This window comes from Anopheles coustani, chromosome 3 (genome assembly GCF_943734705.1).
Source record: "Anopheles coustani chromosome 3, idAnoCousDA_361_x.2, whole genome shotgun sequence".
NCBI classification, from domain to species: Eukaryota; Metazoa; Arthropoda; class Insecta; order Diptera; family Culicidae; genus Anopheles; species Anopheles coustani.
The window spans coordinates 83,566,642-83,585,025 of record NC_071288.1 but is presented as its reverse complement, the minus strand read 5'-3'; the positions used below and the strand labels follow the sequence as shown (position 1 = coordinate 83,585,025).

General features: G+C 41.4%; 2 protein-coding genes across 2 annotated transcripts; one reads left to right on the top strand and one right to left on the bottom strand.

Moving 5' to 3' along the window:
- Positions 1 to 2,002: 2,002 nt before the first annotated feature.
- On the bottom strand, positions 2,003 to 3,295 carry LOC131267927 (mucin-5AC-like). The gene has a single exon (XM_058270782.1). It carries the CDS (start codon positions 3,293 to 3,295, stop codon positions 2,003 to 2,005), a length of 1,293 nt encoding a protein of 430 aa, XP_058126765.1.
- Positions 3,296 to 4,273: 978 nt separating this feature from the next.
- LOC131267911 (uncharacterized) lies at positions 4,274 to 17,451 on the top strand. The gene is made up of 8 exons (XM_058270781.1): positions 4,274 to 4,619; positions 6,243 to 6,399; positions 9,773 to 9,983; positions 14,186 to 14,336; positions 14,436 to 14,711; positions 14,943 to 15,647; positions 16,666 to 16,781; positions 17,419 to 17,451. Exons 1-8 carry the CDS (start codon positions 4,274 to 4,276, stop codon positions 17,449 to 17,451), a joined length of 1,995 nt encoding a protein of 664 aa, XP_058126764.1.
- The last annotated feature ends 933 nt before the right edge of the window (positions 17,452 to 18,384 follow it).

Genomic DNA, 18,384 nt, shown 5'->3' with positions numbered 1-18,384 from the left:
CGTCCTGATCGCAGCATATATCTTCGAGTCTCTTGATGAGGGGGTGAAGGTAGAGGATGAACAGGTGCATTGACAAGGGATCTCCTTGTCGCACGGAACGTTGGATGGGAAAGGCAGGTGATAGGGATCCATTTACAATGACACGGGACGAAGATTGCTCACCAATTTTCCTCAAAAGCCGCACTAGTGCGGGATTAAACCCTAACGAATCCATCGTTCCAAACAGGAAGCCCCTGTCAACACGGTCAAACGCCTGCGAGAGATCGAAAGAGACGAGTTTTGCACACTTCTTCTTCCGTTTGAGTTCGAATATTCTCTCCTTAACAGAGAGCACAGCTTGGAAGATATTGCAGGGTTTATTGCTACACTTCTGCGACGGTGAAATGATTTGCCACCTAGCAATAATCTTCTCGAGCCGCTGCTTCAGAATTCTGGAAAGCAGCTTGTAGTCAGTGTTAAGCAGAGAGATCGGACGGTACGAAGATAGTGTGCACCCATCTCCCCTTTTCCTCGCAAGCACTATGACCCCATCGACAAAGGCCGCCGGGAAACGACCGTTGAGAGCATCGTTGAGAATCAATATGATTTCTCTCCAAATTATCCCAAACGTTCGCTGATAAAATTCAATCGGAATTCCATCCGGCCCAGGAGACTTTCGAGGTTTCGATTTTTCAATTGCATGAAGGACATCACCGTAGGTGATCTCATCCATGCAATCGTTGTTGATTTCGCAATCTTCGGGGATTACACGATGACAGGCGAAAGTATCGTCAACGTTTGTTGTCTCGTCGGTGTATAACTCCCTGTAGTACGTATGTATATAGTCTGCCAGTTGTTTTGGAGAGTCCAAAACAACGTTGTTGTCACACGTAAGTCTGGTGATCACGGTGCGCTCCCGCCTTCGTTTCTCAAGCTGAAAGGTGGAGAGGTTTTCCCCACACACCCTTGTTTCGTTAATCCTTGTAAAGTCCTCGGAGAAACGCCTCTGAAGGAGTAGCATTTCTCCTTTTATACGGTTGATATTGACCAACTCGATCGGATTGGAAAGATACCGACCGTATGAGGACTCTAACTTCGCATAGAGAATGTTATGCTGCAAGCGGAACATGGAGTATTTTTCATTCGTTTTCCATCGGAAGAACGATTTTATTTTTGGTTTGGCGAAATGAATCCACCATTCCATCCAGGAGCCAAAGCTCCTTCGCTGTTTTGTCCAATAGTTCCACTTACATCTAAACTCCTCCATGTTTTCGGCTGTCAAGATATGTGGCCGAAGTTGCCAGTATTCATTTTGCCGCATGCGAGGTATGTTTGGAAGGCAGGCACCGTGAGCGCCTTATGGTCCGAGAAAGACAATACGTGCATGTCTGTTGCACGCAGTTGATCCTTCATGTCCTTAGAGACGTAGCAGCGATCGATGCGAGAGCCCAAACCACGTGTGATGTGAGAGAACTCTACAAAGTTTCCTTTGAGAGCCTCCCAGCTGTCACACAACTGCATACTGTCAACAAAGTTTTGCAAAGTGAGACTCGTATTCCCCATACCCGTGGCGTCCTTGGACTTCAGCACGCAGTTGAAATCCCCTGCAAGGATGACCGGTCCCGGTGCATTCCGCAGGTAGTACGCCAACGAGCGGTTGAAAAAGAGTTCCCGCTCAGCTCTGTTTTGACTTCCCGAAGGAGCGTAAATGTTGCATAGCGTGGAAGAATTCTCAAGCCGGACGCAGATTAGTCGTGAGTCCAAGCTACGCTCGACGTGAGAAAATTTTAGGTTCACCCGCAAGGCGATCGCTGTACCTCTCCTTGTGTGGTCAATGTTTGTTACAACATTGTACCCAGGGAGCACTAAGTCTTTGACAGAAACTTCTTGTAGGAAGATTATGTCTGTGTCAAGAGTGCGTATGAAAGTTCGTAGTGCATCTAGTTTGGTGGAATTGAATATCGCATTGATGTTTATCGATGCGATCGTCACTGATGTCATCAACTCATCCATTTCCACCAAACTACTGTGCGTCCACTTCCATTACCCCAGTCGGTTTCGCTGCCGTGGCATTGGTCTTTTTGGGAGGACGACCTGGCTTACGCTTGATCGGTTCCTCCCCAGACTTGCACGACACGTCGCTGTCCGTCTGTTCGTCCGTCTTTCTCTTACCTGCCACTGTTTGCCAGGAAAGGGATGAAGGTGTAGCGGAAGGTGAAGGGACACGAGGGGCTTTGAACGTCGATGAGGCATCGGCGTCCACCTGAAGTCCGGCGTTGTCCATCTTGGTGCTGGTCGATGCTGCCGGTATGGTCAACGCACTTGCCCGGATGAAAGATGCTACTGCCGGGACGGTCCGTGTACTAGCCGCAACACTAGTGGCCTGCATCGGGATGATCGTTGCTGGTGCGCCTATTGTCAGGCTCGAAGCACCGGCCGGTGCGCTCGCCGCGACGGTCGATGTGCTCGCCGCGACGGTCGATGTGCTCGTCGGGACTGTCGGTGCGCGGACGGCCGGTGCGCTCTCCGGGACGGTCGATGCGGGCGCCGGGATGATCGGTGTGCTCGATGGGATGAGCATTGTGCTTGCCGGAACGGTCGGTGTGCTCACCGGGTCGGTCGTTGCACGGACGGTTTGTGTGCTCGCCCGGGGGACTGTTGCTGGAGCAGGGTTTTCGGTGCCATTCTGCACCGCTGAGGCATACGACAGCCTCTCGTTGACGCTCGTCTTCTGAGCCACCAGTTTCCTGCCTTGGGTGCAGGTCATCCCATGGTGTGCAGCAAGACGGCATGTTCGACACGTTTGCTGCTGTCCCCGGTATGTTACCAGCGTCTCTTCCCCTCCAATCGAGACGTATGACGGCACCGGCTTAGACAAGACCGCTGTGACGTAGCGGTATCCGTCAGGGATTCCGGCACACGGGTATGGCTTCGCCCATACTCCGGCTCGGATTGACCGGACTTCTCCGTAGCGAGCAAAGAAATCCGTAATGCATCTGTCCGTGATGTCCTCGGACAGGTCGTGGATTTTGATGACCACGGAATTGTCGACCATTACGATCGGGATCGGGAATTTCTTCCCGTCGCATTCGAGAGAATGCTTGCCGTCGTTCTCCTCGACGGTTCTTAGAGCAAGGCTCTGGTCCTTCACTCGGATGTGAAGGAAGTGGGATGCCGGCTTTCGTCGTTCGATTGAAACGATTGAAGAGCTGCTTAGACCCAGCTTGGTCATGGCGAGGGTTGTGGCCTCCATCAAGGACGGCCTTTTGGGGAGCTTCGAGAAATCCACCCGCAGGGTGCTTCTCGAAGCAGCCATGATGTGGCTTGCTTTTGCACTTTTTTTTTTTTAACACTCTGTTTTGGTAAAAGTGCGTCCGATCGCAACGAGTCTCGGAGAGGAACTGTGTTTTACATATTTTTTCTCTATTATTAGTTTTATTTTGAACTCTACGGTAAGCTTTGTATATCTTAATAATATCATGCACTGTTGACCAATTTATATTCGTTAATTCATTAATTTCTCGGACACTTTTGCCCTGAGTCATGTTGTGTATGACGATTTTTCTAAAACCTATCGTAGGCATTTTCAGTGATCAAAATTTCCACTACACTTGATGCTCACCTACTAGCTTACCAACTCAATTTACTTGTGCCATATTGATACATGACTATTTTTTCCATACCACCGAGAAATTTATGATAAAATGAGGTGTGAAAAAAAAAATGACGAGCATCAATTCAATACGTCACTGATTGCACATCACTACAATGATCGCGTTGGTGGCAGCGCCGGTGCCTTCCAAAGTTCATAAATAAGCTTTCCGTTCAAACTGTAACGGTTTATGCTTTCCATCCGTCGCTTTGTTTCATTCTTCATGCAAAGTTTCACTCAAGAGCGCGTTGAAAAATGTCGGCGCTTCAGCGCGAATGCGACGGAGCATAAGTCAGTCGCTGCGTCTCGCTCTGATCCACGAGGATAGGCCTGAGTTCATTCAAAAATGATAGTAGGGTGACACAAAATCAGACTGCGAGTTTTGGGCGCGGGCGTGTTTGTTGGGCCGATGACGACCCTCGGAAGAAAATTTAAGGTTTGAAGTCCCCCGAAGTTCTTTGAACAGTTGTGCTTTGTATTAAAACCGAATTGATTTCTTTTTGACCTCTGATGATATTGAATATATCTCCGGTCGTTTTATGAAAATAATCATCAAATTTCTGCGACATCTAGCTAATTCCGCTGCTAAGCCAAGACTTTTTGTATTATTTCAGATTTCAAAGTTTTTTTCAAACACAGCAAATGGAGAAAATTAAATGCAACCCTGATGACAAAGGGGCTTCATCGCCCAAAATACGAAAACTGAATAATTTGAACGATGCGGTTCATGAAACGCTTAATCGCGGCAGCAACAATCAACCAGATCAACATATGAAAAACTCCAAGAAGTTCGAGTTTGAAATGGCGTCGTTGACAATCGATTCGAATGAAGTTGTGCATGAATCTTCCGCAGAAACAATTGATGCGTCAATGCGAGATTCGATGTGTGGTGTAGCCTCTGATACCGATAGCGTACTGCTAAATATATCAAGCAATCCAACAATGGCATCCAACTTTCAGGATACAGGAAATAAGGTAAAAAGAAAGAGTACAGACAGCGGACCCAGCAAATTTCCAGCAAAACGTACAAAAACTTCGGATACAGAGACGCCTGGGCAACATCATGGATTGACAAAATTTCTTCACGGCATAACCTACCAGCAAAAGCTCCTGATACTGTTGCTGTGCCACGCAGCGAAAGAAATGAAAGCCGACGATAAGTTTGAGTTCTCCATCACCAGCGAGGATCCCACAGGCGGAAAATTTGATGACATCGTTTTCCGTTTTAAAAAGGGTAATCAATCGCCGCACCGCCTTTGCATCCAAGCTAAGCATAAAGTAGATGATCCCGCGACCATCACTTTGAAGGACTTTGAATCCCCGAGTGGGCCATTTTCGCTGAGTGAGTACTTCAATTCCTTTTTGCACCAACATTTGGACGATTCGACACCAACTGAGCTTGTTCTTTGTACAAACGCACGACTAGATGAAGAAGATACTAAATTAATGGAAGTAGTTAACCGTAGTTCATTTGACGTAAATATTTTTGCTTCTTTTTTTGATTCACTAAAAAGTGACCTTTATAGATTCCAAAATTTTAAACTCTTGGATGAAGGTTCAGATTTTAAGCAGCTTGCAAAGCAATTAGCTGAATACATTTTTAAACAACTTACTGTTGATTTTCGTATTTCTCTTTTTAATCGGTACCGTGATTTTATACAAAACAGGATTGCATCCCAAATTGCACGGAATATTAAGACGAATATTTACGAAGTTAACGAAAAGTTTTCCGATGCACCTGACGCTGAAAATTTTAGAATAGAATTCGAAAAGGAGTATCAGGGACTGCTTGGTCCCTCGCAAGATATTTGGTCAGATATTAATGCAAAGGGCATTAAGTTGACAAAAGAAAAAAAAACTACTTCTCAACAAAAGGAAACGAAACCCAATCTACCAATCAAAACGGAAGAGTTTCATATGGAAACATTTTTCACATCATTCATTGTTGCTTGCAATACAGCGAACGAGAAAATACTACCTGAAGTCATTATTAATATGCTCAAAAATGCCAATTTTACACTGTTACCTTATCATATTCAACCATCTGTTGTAGCCGAGTTAGCTTACGATAAACTTTCGAAGTGGCTATTGGAGTGGATGACAGATAAAGCGAGCAAACCTTTCGAAAAACAAGATATTATTAAGTTTTTTGTGCATTTTAGGGCATTATTACAATTTTTGCAGTTGGATGGTATATCTTACTCTAACTGTAGTAAAATCGAAAACTTAGAAATCCAATGTAAACCGGAAATATTGCACCAAAATAAATTATACAAAAACGTCAAGCGGTGGTTATATGAGAAACAAAATAACGAAAATAATGATTTCAAAGAAGAAATTGAAAGATACAACATTGCTCCGTCGCATGTTCGTGCAATTTTGCAATCCTTCAAATCTGAACTGAATTATTTGGTTTTGACAGATGAACAAGTTGAAAAACATGAAAAGACCATAATAGAAACCTTTTTTGAGGTGCCCTTTCCAGTTATTTTGGCGATTGACTGCAAGCAGATCCCTGGAATAGAAAAGTTTTCAAAATTGTTGGCTAAGGGAAAATCAACGGAATTTCTGAAAAAAATTATAATAACCCATCAAAGCTTTGATGTTTTAGAAACTGAACGATATCTTCGTATTCGAGATCTTACACACGAAAGTCGAGGCAAAATAATCGATCAACCAAAGAACACACATTGTTTTGGAACCAAAATTTCGGTAAATGAACTTTTGCTTGAAAATGATAGCATCGATTTTGTCTCGGAAGTCCAACAGTTTTCTGATCGAGCAGGAATTAAGAATAACATAAACAAAAATAATTTCGAAAAAATTAAAGGCATATACATTCATAGAAAATGGGAAAATAGTAACAAAAATGAATTAAATGAGCCTTCCAGTCGTGCCATTTGGTATGCTAGGAAGGAAGATGGAGGGACACTGTCAGAATTATTATCGATGTTTGGGACAGAAGACAAACTGGATTTTGAAACATTTTTGGAACCCAATTGGAATCGTAACATAGAGTTCAATAGTACTCGTTTGGAGGGCAACACACTAGACATACAACCACCTGGTGTTGATAGAAACGCCATGGAGAAAACTGAACTCAATCTAGTAAATATTAATTCTAATTCTGTAGAAACTGAATTAAATTCCGTTGATTGTGCTAAAAACAATTCCAAATTAAAGGTGCACGTAATTTTTAATGAAGCTGGGTCCGGGAAGTCATTCTACATCACTTGGCTAGCAAACTATTTACAGGAGATCTGTCCTTCGTGGTGGATTATTAAGATAAATCTGTATGAATATTCCACGGACTTTGAACAGTTAAAAACTGAGGGTAAATTCTGCATTGGGAACAAATTATCTGCAATCAAAATTCTATTTAAGCTTATTTATGTAGCTGTACAACCTGGCTACAAATTTGATTCAGAAACAGAACAAAGGCGAAAAACTGCCCAAAAACTAGCGAATGCACTTGAATTATCATATGGCTATGTGAAACTAAATGAATCCCTCGTCAAAAACTGGTTGCCGAATGAGTTATTGTTACTAAAATTATTTGAACGCAAGTCCAACGACAAACAACTCGTAATTTTGATGGACGGGTTTGACGAAATCGCACCAGATTACAAGCTTCTGGTATGTGAATTATTATTCACTCTTACAGATTTTGACGGAATTTGTAAGCTGTATTTATCTAGTCGACCGTACGGTTTGAGAAACGAAATAGAGAAATGGTTAAAGGGTTGTGCTTGCTACCGTTTAGTGGAATTTGATGATAACGATCAAATCACTTATATACATCGACAGTTGTTGAATAACTTTAGCGGGTACACATCATTCGACGGTAAAAAACAAACAAAAACTTGTCTTATTGTTTGTAAAATATTAAAAACATCTATGCAAAACATGATTGCAAACCCTCTATTCTTAAATATGGCAGTTATGCTAATAATACCTATGCTCGAAAAGTACATTAATTTGGAAGAAGAATCAATTTCAAAGCGAATTATTGATGAGTGTGAGAAAGCCTTTGACCTTCTAACAATGATGGAAAGTGTTGTCGATAAGAAGCTGAACATTTTCAACATTGAGAAAACAGGCTCAACTTATAATTCAGCTAAAACCCCTGCCGCGAGAGAAAGAGAAAAGGCCTTCAAACAAGACTTTGTAAATAACCACACACTGTTGGCTTTGTATGCTGTTTTTGACGAACATGCAATAAAGATGCTACTATCAAATACACAAATAGAAAAGGCTCGCAAGTGCATGGAAAATGTTCATGAAGGATCAGAAAAATCTGAGAGCATCGTTGAGAATCAATATGATTTCTCTCCAAATTATCCCAAACGTTCGCTGATAAAATTCAATCGGAATTCCATCCGGCCCAGGAGACTTTCGAGGTTTCGATTTTTCAATTGCATGAAGGACATCACCGTAGGTGATCTCATCCATGCAATCGTTGTTGATTTCGCAATCTTCGGGGATTACACGATGACAGGCGAAAGTATCGTCAACGTTTGTTGTCTCGTCGGTGTATAACTCCCTGTAGTACGTATGTATATAGTCTGCCAGTTGTTTTGGAGAGTCCAAAACAACGTTGTTGTCACACGTAAGTCTGGTGATCACGGTGCGCTCCCGCCTTCGTTTCTCAAGCTGAAAGGTGGAGAGGTTTTCCCCACACACCCTTGTTTCGTTAATCCTTGTAAAGTCCTCGGAGAAACGCCTCTGAAGGAGTAGCATTTCTCCTTTTATACGGTTGATATTGACCAACTCGATCGGATTGGAAAGATACCGACCGTATGAGGACTCTAACTTCGCATAGATAATGTTATGCTGCAAGCGGAACATGGAGTATTTTTCATTCGTTTTCCATCGGAAGAACGATTTTATTTTTGGTTTGGCGAAATGAATCCACCATTCCATCCAGGAGCCAAAGCTCCTTCGCTGTTTTGTCCAATAGTTCCACTTACATCTAAACTCCTCCATGTTTTCGGCTGTCAAGATATGTGGCCGAAGTTGCCAGTATCCATTTTGCCGCATGCGAGGTATGTTTGGAAGGCAGGCACCGTGAGCGCCTTATGGTCCGAGAAAGACAATACGTGCATGTCTGTTGCACGCAGTTGATCCTTCATGTCCTTAGAGACGTAGCAGCGATCGATGCGAGAGCCCGAACCACGTGTGATGTGAGAGAACTCTACAAAGTTTCCTTTGAGAGCCTCCCAGCTGTCACACAACTGCATACTGTCAACAAAGTTTTGCAAAGTGAGACTCGTATTCCCCATACCCGTGGCGTCCTTGGACTTCAGCACGCAGTTGAAATCCCCTGCAAGGATGACCGGTCCCGGTGCATTCCGCAGGTAGTACGCCAACGAGCGGTTGAAAAAGAGTTCCCGCTCAGCTCTGTTTTGACTTCCCGAAGGAGCGTAAATGTTGCATAGCGTGGAAGAATTCTCAAGCCGGACGCAGATTAGTCGTGAGTCCAAGCTACGCTCGACGTGAGAAAATTTTAGGTTCACCCGCAAGGCGATCGCTGTACCTCTCCTTGTGTGGTCAATGTTTGTTACAACATTGTACCCAGGGAGCACTAAGTCTTTGACAGAAACTTCTTGTAGGAAGATTATGTCTGTGTCAAGAGTGCGTATGAAAGTTCGTAGTGCATCTAGTTTGGTGGAATTGAATATCGCATTGATGTTTATCGATGCGATCGTCACTGATGTCATCAACTCATCCATTTCCACCAAACTACTGTGCGTCCACTTCCATTACCCCAGTCGGTTTCGCTGCCGTGGCATTGGTCTTTTTGGGAGGACGACCTGGCTTACGCTTGATCGGTTCCTCCCCAGACTTGCACGACACGTCGCTGTCCGTCTGTTCGTCCGTCTTTCTCTTACCTGCCACTGTTTGCCAGGAAAGGGATGAAGGTGTAGCGGAAGGTGAAGGGACACGAGGGGCTTTGAACGTCGATGAGGCATCGGCGTCCACCTGAAGTCCGGCGTTGTCCATCTTGGTGCTGGTCGATGCTGCCGGTATGGTCAACGCACTTGCCCGGATGAAAGATGCTACTGCCGGGACGGTCCGTGTACTAGCCGCAACACTAGTGGCCTGCATCGGGATGATCGTTGCTGGTGCGCCTATTGTCAGGCTCGAAGCACCGGCCGGTGCGCTCGCCGCGACGGTCGATGTGCTCGCCGCGACGGTCGATGTGCTCGTCGGGACTGTCGGTGCGCGGACGGCCGGTGCGCTCTCCGGGACGGTCGATGCGGGCGCCGGGATGATCGGTGTGCTCGATGGGATGAGCATTGTGCTTGCCGGAACGGTCGGTGTGCTCACCGGGTCGGTCGGTGCACGGACGGTTTGTGTGCTCGCCCGGGGGACTGTTGCTGGAGCAGGGTTTTCGGTGCCATTCTGCACCGCTGAGGCATACGACAGCCTCTCGTTGACGCTCGTCTTCTGAGCCACCAGTTTCCTGCCTTGGGTGCAGGTCATCCCATGGTGTGCAGCAAGACGGCATGTTCGACACGTTTGCTGCTGTCCCCGGTATGTTACCAGCGTCTCTTCCCCTCCAATCGAGACGTATGACGGCACCGGCTTAGACAAGACCGCTGTGACGTAGCGGTATCCGTCAGGGATTCCGGCACACGGGTATGGCTTCGCCCATACTCCGGCTCGGATTGACCGGACTTCTCCGTAGCGAGCAAAGAAATCCGTAATGCATCTGTCCGTGATGTCCTCGGACAGGTCGTGGATTTTGATGACCACGGAATTGTCGACCATTACGATCGGGATCGGGAATTTCTTCCCGTCGCATTCGAGAGAATGCTTGCCGTCGTTCTCCTCGACGGTTCTTAGAGCAAGGCTCTGGTCCTTCACTCGGATGTGAAGGAAGTGGGATGCCGGCTTTCGTCGTTCGATTGAAACGATTGAAGAGCTGCTTAGACCCAGCTTGGTCATGGCGAGGGTTGTGGCCTCCATCAAGGACGGCCTTTTGGGGAGCTTCGAGAAATCCACCCGCAGGGTGCTTCTCGAAGCAGCCATGATGTGGCTTGCTTTTGCACTTTTTTTTTTTTAACACTCTGTTTTGGTAAAAGTGCGTCCGATCGCAACGAGTCTCGGAGAGGAACTGTGTTTTACATATTTTTTCTCTATTATTAGTTTTATTTTGAACTCTACGGTAAGCTTTGTATATCTTAATAATATCATGCACTGTTGACCAATTTATATTCGTTAATTCATTAATTTCTCGGACACTTTTGCCCTGAGTCATGTTGTGTATGACGATTTTTCTAAAACCTATCGTAGGCATTTTCAGTGATCAAAATTTCCACTACACTTGATGCTCACCTACTAGCTTACCAACTCAATTTACTTGTGCCATATTGATACATGACTATTTTTTCCATACCACCGAGAAATTTATGATAAAATGAGGTGTGAAAAAAAAAATGATGAGCATCAATTCAATACGTCACTGATTGCACATCACTACAATGATCGCGTTGGTGGCAGCGCCGGTGCCTTCCAAAGTTCATAAATAAGCTTTCCGTTCAAACTGTAACGGTTTATGCTTTCCATCCGTCGCTTTGTTTCATTCTTCATGCAAAGTTTCACTCAAGAGCGCGTTGAAAAATGTCGGCGCTTCAGCGCGAATGCGACGGAGCATAAGTCAGTCGCTGCGTCTCGCTCTGATCCACGAGGATAGGCCTGAGTTCATTCAAAAATGATAGTAGGGTGACACAAAATCAGACTGCGAGTTTTGGGCGCGGGCGTGTTTGTTGGGCCGATGACGACCCTCGGAAGAAAATTTAAGGTTTGAAGTCCCCCGAAGTTCTTTGAACAGTTGTGCTTTGTATTAAAACCGAATTGATTTCTTTTTGACCTCTGATGATATTGAATATATCTCCGGTCGTTTTATGAAAATAATCATCAAATTTCTGCGACATCTAGCTAATTCCGCTGCTAAGCCAAGACTTTTTGTATTATTTCAGATTTCAAAGTTTTTTTCAAACACAGCAAATGGAGAAAATTAAATGCAACCCTGATGACAAAGGGGCTTCATCGCCCAAAATACGAAAACTGAATAATTTGAACGATGCGGTTCATGAAACGCTTAATCGCGGCAGCAACAATCAACCAGATCAACATATGAAAAACTCCAAGAAGTTCGAGTTTGAAATGGCGTCGTTGACAATCGATTCGAATGAAGTTGTGCATGAATTATCCGCAGAAACAATTGATGCGTCAATGCGAGATTCGATGTGTGGTGTAGCCTCTGATACCGATAGCGTACTGCTAAATATATCAAGCAATCCAACAATGGCATCCAACTTTCAGGATACAGGAAATAAGGTAAAAAGAAAGAGTACAGACAGCGGACCCAGCAAATTTCCAGCAAAACGTACAAAAACTTCGGATACAGAGACGCCTGGGCAACATCATGGATTGACAAAATTTCTTCACGGCATAACCTACCAGCAAAAGCTCCTGATACTGTTGCTGTGCCACGCAGCGAAAGAAATGAAAGCCGACGATAAGTTTGAGTTCTCCATCACCAGCGAGGATCCCACAGGCGGAAAATTTGATGACATCGTTTTCCGTTTTAAAAAGGGTAATCAATCGCCGCACCGCCTTTGCATCCAAGCTAAGCATAAAGTAGATGATCCCGCGACCATCACTTTGAAGGACTTTGAATCCCCGAGTGGGCCATTTTCGCTGAGTGAGTACTTCAATTCCTTTTTGCACCAACATTTGGACGATTCGACACCAACTGAGCTTGTTCTTTGTACAAACGCACGACTAGATGAAGAAGATACTAAATTAATGGAAGTAGTTAACCGTAGTTCATTTGACGTAAATATTTTTGCTTCTTTTTTTGATTCACTAAAAAGTGACCTTTATAGATTCCAAAATTTTAAACTCTTGGATGAAGGTTCAGATTTTAAGCAGCTTGCAAAGCAATTAGCTGAATACATTTTTAAACAACTTACTGTTGATTTTCGTATTTCTCTTTTTAATCGGTACCGTGATTTTATACAAAACAGGATTGCATCCCAAATTGCACGGAATATTAAGACGAATATTTACGAAGTTAACGAAAAGTTTTCCGATGCACCTGACGCTGAAAATTTTAGAATAGAATTCGAAAAGGAGTATCAGGGACTGCTTGGTCCCTCGCAAGATATTTGGTCAGATATTAATGCAAAGGGCATTAAGTTGACAAAAGAAAAAAAAACTACTTCTCAACAAAAGGAAACGAAACCCAATCTACCAATCAAAACGGAAGTGTTTCATATGGAAACATTTTTCACATCATTCATTGTTGCTTGCAATACAGCGAACGAGAAAATACTACCTGAAGTCATTATTAATATGCTCAAAAATGCCAATTTTACACTGTTACCTTATCATATTCAACCATCTGTTGTAGCCGAGTTAGCTTACGATAAACTTTCGAAGTGGCTATTGGAGTGGATGACAGATAAAGCGAGCAAACCTTTCGAAAAACAAGATATTATTAAGTTTTTTGTGCATTTTAGGGCATTATTACAATTTTTGCAGTTGGATGGTATATCTTACTCTAACTGTAGTAAAATCGAAAACTTAGAAATCCAATGTAAACCGGAAATATTGCACCAAAATAAATTATACAAAAACGTCAAGCGGTGGTTATATGAGAAACAAAATAACGAAAATAATGATTTCAAAGAAGAAATTGAAAGATACAACATTGCTCCGTCGCATGTTCGTGCAATTTTGCAATCCTTCAAATCTGAACTGAATTATTTGGTTTTGACAGATGAACAAGTTGAAAAACATGAAAAGACCATAATAGAAACCTTTTTTGAGGTGCCCTTTCCAGTTATTTTGGCGATTGACTGCAAGCAGATCCCTGGAATAGAAAAGTTTTCAAAATTGTTGGCTAAGGGAAAATCAACGGAATTTCTGAAAAAAATTATAATAACCCATCAAAGCTTTGATGTTTTAGAAACTGAACGATATCTTCGTATTCGAGATCTTACACACGAAAGTCGAGGCAAAATAATCGATCAACCAAAGAACACACATTGTTTTGGAACCAAAATTTCGGTAAATGAACTTTTGCTTGAAAATGATAGCATCGATTTTGTCTCGGAAGTCCAACAGTTTTCTGATCGAGCAGGAATTAAGAATAACATAAACAAAAATAATTTCGAAAAAATTAAAGGCATATACATTCATAGAAAATGGGAAAATAGTAACAAAAATGAATTAAATGAGCCTTCCAGTCGTGCCATTTGGTATGCTAGGAAGGAAGATGGAGGGACACTGTCAGAATTATTATCGATGTTTGGGACAGAAGACAAACTGGATTTTGAAACATTTTTGGAACCCAATTGGAATCGTAACATAGAGTTCAATAGTACTCGTTTGGAGGGCAACACACTAGACATACAACCACCTGGTGTTGATAGAAACGCCATGGAGAAAACTGAACTCAATCTAGTAAATATTAATTCTAATTCTGTAGAAACTGAATTAAATTCCGTTGATTGTGCTAAAAACAATTCCAAATTAAAGGTGCACGTAATTTTTAATGAAGCTGGGTCCGGGAAGTCATTCTACATCACTTGGCTAGCAAACTATTTACAGGAGATCTGTCCTTCGTGGTGGATTATTAAGATAAATCTGTATGAATATTCCACGGACTTTGAACAGTTAAAAACTGAGGGTAAATTCTGCATTGGGAACAAATTATCTGCAATCAAAATTCTATTTAAGCTTATTTATGTAGCTGTACAACCTGGCTACAAATTTGATTCAGAAACAGAACAAAGGCGAAAAACTGCCCAAAAACTAGCGAATGCACTTGAATTATCATATGGCTATGTGAAACTAAATGAATCCCTCGTCAAAAACTGGTTGCCGAATGAGTTATTGTTACTAAAATTATTTGAACGCAAGTCCAACGACAAACAACTCGTAATTTTGATGGACGGGTTTGACGAAATCGCACCAGATTACAAGCTTCTGGTATGTGAATTATTATTCACTCTTACAGATTTTGACGGAATTTGTAAGCTGTATTTATCTAGTCGACCGTACGGTTTGAGAAACGAAATAGAGAAATGGTTAAAGGGTTGTGCTTGCTACCGTTTAGTGGAATTTGATGATAACGATCAAATCACTTATATACATCGACAGTTGTTGAATAACTTTAGCGGGTACACATCATTCGACGGTAAAAAACAAACAAAAACTTGTCTTATTGTTTGTAAAATATTAAAAACATCTATGCAAAACATGATTGCAAACCCTCTATTCTTAAATATGGCAGTTATGCTAATAATACCTATGCTCGAAAAGTACATTAATTTGGAAGAAGAATCAATTTCAAAGCGAATTATTGATGAGTGTGAGAAAGCCTTTGACCTTCTAACAATGATGGAAAGTGTTGTCGATAAGAAGCTGAACATTTTCAACATTGAGAAAACAGGCTCAACTTATAATTCAGCTAAAACCCCTGCCGCGAGAGAAAGAGAAAAGGCCTTCAAACAAGACTTTGTAAATAACCACACACTGTTGGCTTTGTATGCTGTTTTTGACGAACATGCAATAAAGATGCTACTATCAAATACACAAATAGAAAAGGCTCGCAAGTGCATGGAAAATGTTCATGAAGGATCAGAAAAATCTGGTTTTATCGAAGGAATAGTGAATGGCGCACCGATCTTCAACCACCGATTGTTTGCGGAATACTTTGCGTCTCTTTGGTTCCATAGTCATACAAATGATGCGATTGTGAAAGACTTCTTGAAACGCAAAGTATATGACGCAGATGAAAGAGTAGAAATAACGCAGTTTTTGGATAGAATGATTTGTAAAAACCTTCTTCTTCATACTGCAATTCTAGATTGTTCAAATTCTAAAATAAAACACATTCTTAATGAAACCCCAAATTCAATAAATAAAAAGGATCCATGGGGAAGAACCCCATTGCAATTGGCAGTTTTCAACTATCGATCACAAATTTTCAAAGATTGTGAAAAAACACCAAATATTATTGAGTTTTTATTAGATCACCCCAACCAAAGCAGCATAGGATCAAAAGATACATATTTTGAGTGGTTTACTATGGATTATGCCTATTGCGTGAACCAGCAAACATTGGAAACATTCAATAACTTGATAAAATTATTAGATAAAGGAACTTCTATCGATACTCCTGAAATGTTAAATAGATATTGTTCAAAAGAACCTTCCAAAATGTTTGAAGAAGCATTATACATTGAATTCTGCACAGAAGGAAATCGCAAAGCAATCTTTGAACCTTTTTTTTGATAAGTTAGTGGCAAACTTGGTTGATAAGAATCAACTGAATTTGCAGTTGCATATTCCGAACGATTTTTTAAAAAATATAATCAAAGATCAAGAACATCAATTTAAAATCATATACAAGAAAAACGAAACAAAAGAATTACCTCTTCTGGACCTTTGCATCATGACTGATTCAATAATGTTTGAAATACTGGTAGAAAAATCGAAAAAATCTGATTTCTTACAATCAAACGCATCTAATATGATAGCATTGGCAGCCAAGTGTCGTTCGATTAACGTTCTACGGTATATGATCATCGATCATAGCTTCCCATTGCCAGTGATGGATAATTTTGAAAAAGAGTTGTTGATGTTGCTTTTGTACATGCAAAGTAATGAACTGGAGTTTAAATCTCTTTTCCACAATTACTGCTCTCGGCACGAAATAACTTGTTTGGAAGAAAATGAGATACAAGAACAAAAGCAAACAACGCCATATAATAAAAAACAAGCAAATAAGGTGTTTTTATCCCAACGCGATCTTTACAGATATTTTCCTACAACATTTGAACCAAGCGACGATACCTGTATTGACATAGGTACACAGTTTTTGCTCTCAAAGGCATTGCTGATAGATCATACATCAATAATTGAATATTTATTACTTAAAACAAAAACCACAGTAAACAATCACTTCATAACACACATTATTACAAACTGTAAAATTGAATGGTTTTGCCAAGACTCTTTTCATTATCTTCTCAATAAAACAGTAGACACTAAGGGCACTGATAAAGAAGGTAGAAATCTGTTACATTTAGCGGCAAAATACGGTGATTTAAATTTCGTGAAATGTCTGGTAAAAGATTATGATTTCAAACCAACGGAAATCAACAAATTGGAAAACAACTGGAATGCTTTTTTTTATTACGCATCAATCAAGAAATCGCGTCAATCGACATATGCCAACAGAGAAAATATATGCACTTATATGATGGAAAAAGATGCAATGGAATGTTTTGATAAGCTAGATTTGAAGGATAAAAATGTTTTTTACTATGCAGTCAAGAACAACCGCCCGATGTCGGAATACATTGTTGAAAGAAAGTTTCGTACGAAGTTAGAAGATTTCAATTCAGAGCTTCTTTCTCTTTTGTTCAAGCAATTGAAAAGAATGAACTTCGATGCAAAGGATATGTTAGAATATGTTAAATTCACACATTTAGGTTTTCCAATGAAATGTAAAACGATTTGTGAGGCTCTAAAAGCAGTCAACGAACTTCAATACACTGATGAAATGGGTAGGAATCTTTTACATACCGCCATTCGGAATCAGTGGTTTGCTTTGGGAAAATGTTTAATTGAGCATTTTGAGTTTGACATAACCAACATGAATGAAAAAGATGCTAACTGGAACGCATTCTTCTATTGTGCTTCGAGTGAGACGCACATAGATTCTGGACAAGGATTGTCGAATTTCTTCTTTTATATGTTAGCAAGAGAATCTTTTGATTGTTTTGCTCAACTAGATTCGAATGGAAACAGTGTATTTCACTATTTCTTAAAAAATCATGTCAACATTTCCATACAACTATTTAAAAGAGAGTGTACATTGCAGGAGCATCTTCCTATCGAAGAACGAATCCCCGTTTTGATGGTCAAATTACAAAGTTCAAACTTAAATCCTAAAGGAAAGTTAGAATATTTAGAAGACAATATGTTGGTAGATGAAAAGTCGGTAAAGATCATATGCGATTACTTGAAAACAAATAGAGAACTGGACTACAGAGACGAAGAAACGGGCAGGAATCTTCTGCATTTCGCTTGCATGGAGAGTTGGTTAACTTTGGCGAAATGTCTCATTGAACAACATGGTTTTGATGCAAAGGAAATCAATAAAAAAGACGGTAACTGGAACGCGTTCTTCTACTGCGTTGGCAACAGTCAAAATGCTGCAAAGAAAGTGGAAATATTCACTTATTTGATAGAGAAAGACCCTTTCTACTGCTTCAGTCAACTGGATTCGATGGGAAGGAGTTTATTTTGGTATGCGACGTATAATAATGAGATTCGTAAGGATATTTTCAAACGAGAGTGTAAATTGCAGGAACATCTTTCGATCGAAGAACGAATCCCTGTTTTGATGGTCAAATTACAAAGTTCAAACTTAAATCCTAAAGGAAAGTTAGAATATTTAGAAGACAATATGTTGGTTGATGAAAAGTCGGTAAAGATCATTTGCGATTACTTGAAAACAAATGGAGAACTGGACTACAGATACGAAAAATCGGGCAGGAGTCTTCTGCATATCGCTTGCATGGAGGGTTGGTTAACTTTGGTGAAATGTCTCATTGAACAACATGGTTTTGATGCAAAGGAAATCAATGAAAAAGATGAAAACAGGAATGCGTTCTTCTACTGCGTTGGCAACAGTGAAAATGCTGCAAAGAAAGTGGAAATAT